At 52.9% G+C, this 6,983-nt stretch overlaps 3 protein-coding genes across 3 annotated transcripts; 1 reads left to right on the top strand and 2 right to left on the bottom strand.

Moving 5' to 3' along the window:
- Positions 1-341: 341 nt before the first annotated feature.
- Positions 342-1,784, bottom strand: QBC33DRAFT_449679 (HET-domain-containing protein; the record flags this gene model as incomplete). The annotated part of the gene is made up of 1 exon (XM_060424530.1): positions 342-1,784. A coding segment is annotated over one exon (1,443 nt), but the record flags the coding sequence as incomplete, so codon positions are not given.
- Positions 1,785-1,972: 188 nt separating this feature from the next.
- On the bottom strand, positions 1,973-2,606 carry QBC33DRAFT_536455 (uncharacterized protein). Its single transcript, XM_060427711.1, has one exon. It carries the CDS (start codon positions 2,448-2,450, stop codon positions 2,217-2,219), a length of 234 nt encoding a protein of 77 aa, XP_060284388.1. The 5' UTR covers positions 2,451-2,606; the 3' UTR covers positions 1,973-2,216.
- A 2,001-nt stretch (positions 2,607-4,607) lies between these two features.
- QBC33DRAFT_46573 (uncharacterized protein) lies at positions 4,608-6,683 on the top strand. The gene is made up of 5 exons (XM_060425141.1): positions 4,608-5,140; positions 5,217-5,253; positions 5,335-5,420; positions 5,483-5,862; positions 5,942-6,683. The coding sequence occupies exons 1-5, from the start codon at positions 4,967-4,969 to the stop codon at positions 6,375-6,377; spliced, it is 1,113 nt and encodes a 370-aa protein (XP_060284387.1). The 5' UTR covers positions 4,608-4,966; the 3' UTR covers positions 6,378-6,683.
- Positions 6,684-6,983: the final 300 nt, after the last annotated feature.

Here is a 6,983-nt window from a genome sequence, read left to right as displayed (position 1 = left end):
ACTGCCATGGATTTATGACTGTCTCAAGAAGAACACAGACTGCTGCCAACAAGGCCATGCCCCAAACCATATTTCATGTCCTCAGCATCACACTGCTTGAATTCACAACCATCTGAAGAATGCAGACTGCCGCCAGTCTTTGCTGTCAAACATTCCGACAATTCTGACGAGACTGGAATGGCACGGCCAGCTATACTCTAGATAATTCTTCCGTACCTACTAAAGGATCCAACGGCCTAGGTCTACGACTGTTGCTTTACCGAGTAGCCCGCCAGGCCGGAGGCAATCGATCAAACTAGCACTGAGGCAGCAACAACAGTATAATGACGGCCTAGTTATTATTAAACTAAGACGATGACTCTTTTCTCAGCCCGGAACTTCCAGTACGAATACATAGTAGTCCATCCGAGACCAATTCTCCTCCAAGTGTTGTTCGCTACCGTATCGGGCGCCGGCACAATGATCAAGAAGTACAGCCAATACGTTGTCGGCACAAGGACGCCCCGCTTGACATGCTGGAACCGTCGTTCCGTGATCCAGATCCCGGAGCACCGTTTCCGGATTCCAACTTCGAAGTACAGCGCATCCAGGATTCCCACTCCGCACTCCTCTCCATCGACACCGTACAAGACGCATCTCCTGTTGTTCTCATTGGCAGTTTCCACGTATAGATCTTGCGTACCAGCCTTAACTTCAACAGCGCTCCTGTTGACTCTTCCCATGACATTCGCGGTGGCGTGTTCAATAGAGTAATTGATGAGGCGGATGTCGTCGTCGGGTGATGGGGTTGGGTAGTCTCTCCTGTTTGTCAGGGGCTTGTACTGAACCCTGAGGTCTGTCGAAGCCCATGACCATGATGGGCCGAGGTACTGTGGTGAGGGTAGCTGGCATCGTTGATCCTGTTCACAAGGGGCGAACCACAGAAGTCCGGTAACAAAATCTTCGACCCATAGCCCGGCAAGGTAGGTGTACTGCGTTTTCTCCCAAAACAACGACGCTAAGCCAGAAATAGCGGGCAACTTGTCCGAAGGGAGGGTCAGGAAGCAGCGCGTATACTCTCCGACGATGATGTACCAGTGTGATTGGGGGCAGAGTGGAAACGAGGGGTTTGAGCCGGTGGGTAGAATCAGATGTGCCTTGACATTAGCACACTGATAGCTGCAGTAGTCATACTCCGACGGATAGACCGGTTTGATCCTGGTGTTCCCCTCTTGGGCGGTACATGCAAGGCACTCCCAGAACATCTCGGAGGTACTGTAGTATAAGATGCGGGGTGATAAGAGACGTTCTTGCAGCGCCCATGCTCGTTGACACAGATGAGAGCTTCTGAAGATGTTACGAAGCCTGAAAGGCGACGGCTGCAAGGCTTCTCTAGCGGCTCGCTCATCGGGGGAGGTAGCTGACCGTGGTCTCTGAATCAGAATTCCTTCGCGGCAGTCCCGGGCGTCGAGTGCAAATATGGTTAGGTACGAATGACGGTAGATGCTCCCCATGCTTGCCGCTTCTGCAGCCCAGTCGTCTTCGGAGTCTTGAATGATGCACATAGAATCAATCCATAGGTATTTCAGGCCAAGGCTTCGGGTCACGATGACTGCGTCCCTATACAACGTTGGAAGTTGTTTCATCGGGATCTTGTGTATCCAGTCGTTGATGGCTGATGCTGTGGTGACAAGCGGCTGGGCTCCTCCCCAGCAATGACTGAGAGCGACATACTCTGCCTTGAGGCCGCCCGAGATAAAGAGAAACGGATCCTCCCGGCTAACATCTAAAACTCTAGTCGGAAGCGAAACTCCATCGCGAATATAGCGGCCATCTTTTTGTGGCCAAGGTTTGTTGGGTGGATGCCATCCGCCACAAGATCAGAGGTTGTCAGAAACACGGCTCCCGGGGTGTCCATGTCAACAAGGACGATCTTTTGCTGGAGAAATATCGACGTCTATGCAGGAGTGCCCTATACTGGTTGTTGACGGTAGTGCGTAGGACCGGGGCGTTGCCCACTGTACAGGGGATACGTCTTGATGACCCTAACTAGCATATCCGATGCCATTGGCAGTGAAACTGATTCTAGCTTGCCTGCTCTAGTTGGGTTTGTTGAGTGGGTATTGATAAAGCGAAGTTGGTTGTCAACCCGTTTATATATATATATAGTACTAGATTCCCTGTGATAAACCAAACAATTGTAAGGAGTGAGTCCAATCTAAAGCCAGAGAGGAGTCCTATGCCAAATCGAGGTCCGGACACTCCCTAGGTTCTGCGTAGAAAGTGCCTCCCAACTGTTCGATTACTTTGCACCGCTCTTCCATATTATACGCATTCCTGATCCCGCCCACATGGGGTTGGTCAATATCTATCTCTTCAGACATTATCGCCTGCGGTGTGGGGGCCCCGCCTCGGGAGAGAGCGCGTGCGAAGAGGCCGGTTGCGAGTAGAAGAGCGGCCGGAAGGAGCATATTAGGCCCCCTCTCTAGATTTGTTGCACTGAGAAGGATGAGACCTCCTAAGGTTGAAATCTCCGGGACTGACTGAACATGCTAGGGGGAGAGCAGGCGTCGAAGGCAAGATCCAAAGCGGATGAAGATGGGCGGGATTGCCCACGATTCAAGAACGTGGTTAGGAAGGTAAGTAGAGATAATGGACGGGATGGGGCAGTGTGAGACCGGTGGCTGCCTAGGCTTACCTAAAATAGCACAGCAAACCCCGCTCCAGCAGATGTTCTGCTTGGTCCCGCGGTATCGTACCTGAGGTTCTTAATCAACTTAATTACCATGCACGACATCGACGTTACTAGTATCTCGGAGATGAGATACATGGAATTTCCAACAGTCGCGAAATAAACTCACTACCTGAAGAGCCTGTAACACATAAAGGGAACAGCAGTCAAAGTTGGTTCATCTGCCCTAATCACGCCACGGCTCTCTAACTTCATTCATTAGGTATCGGGGAAGGCGGCTAGCTGGGTGGCGTGTGGGGGCTCGAACCACCGACGCATACCCTTCTTCACTCATGCTAGACTTTAAGTCTATACCCCTTGGAGGCTCAGTCCGAGCACACTACGGAGTCTTGGTTTTAGAGATTAGGAATCGAGTTCCAGGACCAATGACCCAGTCTAGGCCGGAACCCTGGGCCTTAGACAGGCTCTGATGCCGCGCTATGCGCTTAAGAGTTGATACGACAGGTAGAAGGAAAATTTGCAGATATGAATGCATAGAAATAGACCCTGTAACGATCGGGGGATTGCTCAGGTAAGAAGGTCAGACTCTTGAGAAAGAAGTAGATGACGTCTAGGAATAAAGATAGAACCAGGAAGTTGCATAATGCTGCGATGGAAGTAATGGGGAAATGGGCAATAAAATAATACAAGGGTTTCTCAGAGTACATGTTTTGTCAAGTGAATACAAAGAAACACCAAAAACTGGATCGCTAGATAAGATTGTACTCGGTACCTAGATTAGATGGCTGGCTCTCTTCTTCACTTCCTCTCTTCTTCACTTCCTCTCTTCTTCACTTCCTCTCTTCTTCACTTCCTCTCTTCTTCACTTCCTCTCTTCTTCACTTCCTCTCTCCTTCCCGAACTATAAAAGACAAGGCCACGCCCAACGCAGGCTTTCCTATGCCCAACATTGCGAAAATTACGCGCAGCTCAGGAAAAGTCCCACAATCGACGGGCATCTCACGGTCTCAGCTTTTTGTTCCATTAGCTTTTCAGCCTGCAAAAATGCCTTTCCTTCCTTTCTTCCGTCCCACCTACCCAACAGTCGAATTGGCCTTGCACCTAGTTTCCGAGGAACCAAATGTCCTAAACACCATTGTAACCTTCCACTCGTCGCCCTACGATAACGCAATCGTTCGAGGGATGCTTCGATTCGTAGTTAAGGATAAGCAGTGACCCCCCCCCCCCCCCCCCAAATTTCCGGCCTCCACTACGGCGCCTCTGCTAATATCACTCTGCTGCCAGAAACCACACGAGAAGGGCAGCAGCCATTGAGCGCTGTCGCGCTGGAGAAGCATTTTGGCCTCGCCGCCAGCAGCCACGGTGTAAGCACCGCAACCATCGTGAGCGTCATATTCGTTGGCACCGCGTTGGTCATCTGGTTCACGGGTGGCCGCGAGCTGGTGAGGACGATGGCCAGCCCAAAACAATCACCTTGTGAGTCTCGTCCATGCTTTGCGACACAAACGAGCCTAACGTGCTCGATCTCTGCAGAGCGAGAGCGAGAAATGATGCGGTAGTTGGGAAGGAAGGCGCCGGGAGGCGTGAGGGTGTTGGGGTTGGTGAATCAAGTTCTATGGGACCAATTTTTGCCGGCTTGTAGGGACAACGTCGACGTCAACCGGCTATTAGGGCACTTGGCCAACACCACACATTGAAAATCCCCAAATTTCTTGCTGCGTTTTCCCTGAAAGTTTCTTGCCAAGTTCAAAGGTTTCCCCTGCCTAGTTGCAGCCACGGAAGATTTGCCGTACTGTACCACCTTTATACGTTATACTGATACCTATGGTAGGGGTTCAAATTAGGTTGGCGCTATCGCAGCCGGGTATAGTGAGCGACGATGAAAGTGGGTCCAAATGTCTGTGCCCTTCAGCGGTTCAGCCCATGCACGACCTGAGCTCCACACAAGTTCCTCAATGCTGACACTCGGATCCAACATACTACGCCATAGATGTGTACAGATGTCGATTTCTGGATCATCAAGTCGGTGCGTGCAGACCAGGGGGATCGGCCGATCCTTCACACCCAAACTGGGGGGCACCCTGGCCCGCTCCCGCCTGTCCCCGCAGGCTGAACGAGCTCGGCTCTGCGCGCCACTCATGATTCATGCCGCCGCCACCCATGCTTCAGGTTCATGACTGACTGGCTTATGGCTGGCTCCTTTTTTTTATTTATCAAGGCAATGGCCCCCCCCTTGGATATGCGAGGGACCTTGCGGCCCAAGAATTATTGATTAAACCTTGAGCATAGGCATATATGGCCACAATAAGTGACAACCCGTCCGATCTCGAGTCCAAGGACGGTTCCGTCATCGCGGCTGCGGCCGTGACCGTGACAATTTCCTCGTGCTTTGTTCTTGTGCGCTTCCTCACCCGATGGACCGTCGTCCGGGCTTTCGGCCTCTCGGATTGGGCCATCTTGATAGCACTGGTGAGAACCTAGCCATCCATTCATTCCCATATGTATACGCTCTTGTGGTGTAAATGCGCTGACTCTCTCATCCCAGCTGTTTTCCATCGGTAATTCCATAGCAACAACCTTTGGTGAGTTGGCCCCCTACTTCGACTACCAACTGAAAACTGCGAGGAAAGACCAGCGGGGTTGACGATATTCCCGGTACTTAGAAGTGACTGTTGGTGTGACAGGAAGGCACCTCACAGCGGTCCTTGCTTCCCCTGATTCCCCTGATCGAATGATAAATGGAGACAAGGTATGCAAACCGCGAGTGGCCTCCCCGAACCACAAAACCGTGTTGCTAACTTTGGAGGGTAGGCGGCCTACTTCAAGACAATCTTTTACATCGTCAGCTTGGTAACAGTCAAGCTCTCCATCCTGCTGCTCTACCTCCGCATCTTCGGCTCGACGACCATCCACCGCCTCTGCCATGCTGTCATCATCATCGTCGGCGTCCTCGGCTTCTGGACACTCATTTCTAGCATCCTCGCCTGCGTTCCAGTGGCCGCCGCATGGGATCCAATGAGCCACCCCGACGCATGGTGCTTCCCTGGGCCTCCGAAATGGTGGTCCGACTTTACCATCCACATCCTCACCGAGCTGATCATCCTCGTCCTGCCCGTCCGTTTTATCTACAAGCTCAATCTTCCGAGGGCCCAGAAGATCGGGCTCTACGTGCTGTTTGCATTCGGCAGCGTGTGAGGCAACTCCCCAAGATCCTTAACTGTGCCCCGTGCCCCCCCGATCGCCTGCTCACAGTATGTGTCTATTCCACAGTGTCTGCCTCGTCTCCCTCCTCCGCCTGCCCTCCCTCATCACACTCAGCCGCTCCACCGACCCGACCTGGGACGCCGCGACCGTGGCCATCTGGACGTGCATCGAGCTCAACATCGCCATCATCTGCGCCTGCTGCATGACCCTGCGGCCGCTGGTGGCGAGGGTCTTCCCGCGGCTGCTGCCGACGGGCTACCGGCGGCACACGGACGAGCCGCCGAACCACGTGCGCCAGTACCTCGTCACGGTCGGCGGCTCGCGCAAGGACAGGCGCAGGCCCGTGGCCGACCCCTTCAGCCTCGACCACATCGACCGCATGCCCGAGTCGCCGCCCAAGACGCCGTCGTCGTCCCGGGACGGCTCGACGACCGAGATCACATCGGCGTGGTCGTCGCGGATGCCGGCGGCGACGTCGTTGGCGGGCAGTCCTGGCGGGTGAGTATATCCATTTGAGCAGTTGACAGTCTTGTACTTTTACTTTGCGGAATTTAATATCAAGCGGCATCATTTCAATTTGATCTATCTTCTTCGGTGTTGGTGTTTGTGTGGATTCACTGTTCATCACTACTCCACGTGAATTGCTTCAGGATATTCCTACTAATCTATCGCCAAAGCTTCCATTGCTCCTCTCGTTGACCCGTGGGGCTTCACCACAAATTGCCGTCCCGTCTCTGAAGGCCCTTCCTCTCTTCTCTGCCCGGGAAAACTGGCTCGCAAATGCTCGGGACCGCTTAACGAGAATGAGGTGGCTTGCACGGGCCGGTAGTGCTCTGCAGCTTGCAGACGGCTTAATTAAAAAAAAATAAACATTTGTCAACTCTCGCCTGTTTGATGCGCAGGATGTCGGCTCTGAAACTCGCTAAATTCCCAGCTTGGTGTGACGTGACGTGACCTTCAATATAGCCGCAATCCCCTTTCTTAGCAAACAGTTTTTCTACTTCTTAGTTCTTCCTCCCTTGGCTCTCCCTGCAACGGTTTCCAAATCTGGCTTATCGAGATCTACGGGGTACCAAACTCCCCATATCATGCCGCCCGGCGATCCATG

The sequence above is a fragment of the Phialemonium atrogriseum genome, assembly GCF_030411735.1.
Source record: "Phialemonium atrogriseum strain 8032-3 unplaced genomic scaffold QBC33scaffold_10, whole genome shotgun sequence".
Taxonomy (NCBI): Eukaryota; Fungi; Ascomycota; class Sordariomycetes; order Cephalothecales; family Cephalothecaceae; genus Phialemonium; species Phialemonium atrogriseum.
Note: the sequence above shows the minus strand (reverse complement) of the source record. Positions and strands in the feature narration are given on the sequence as shown.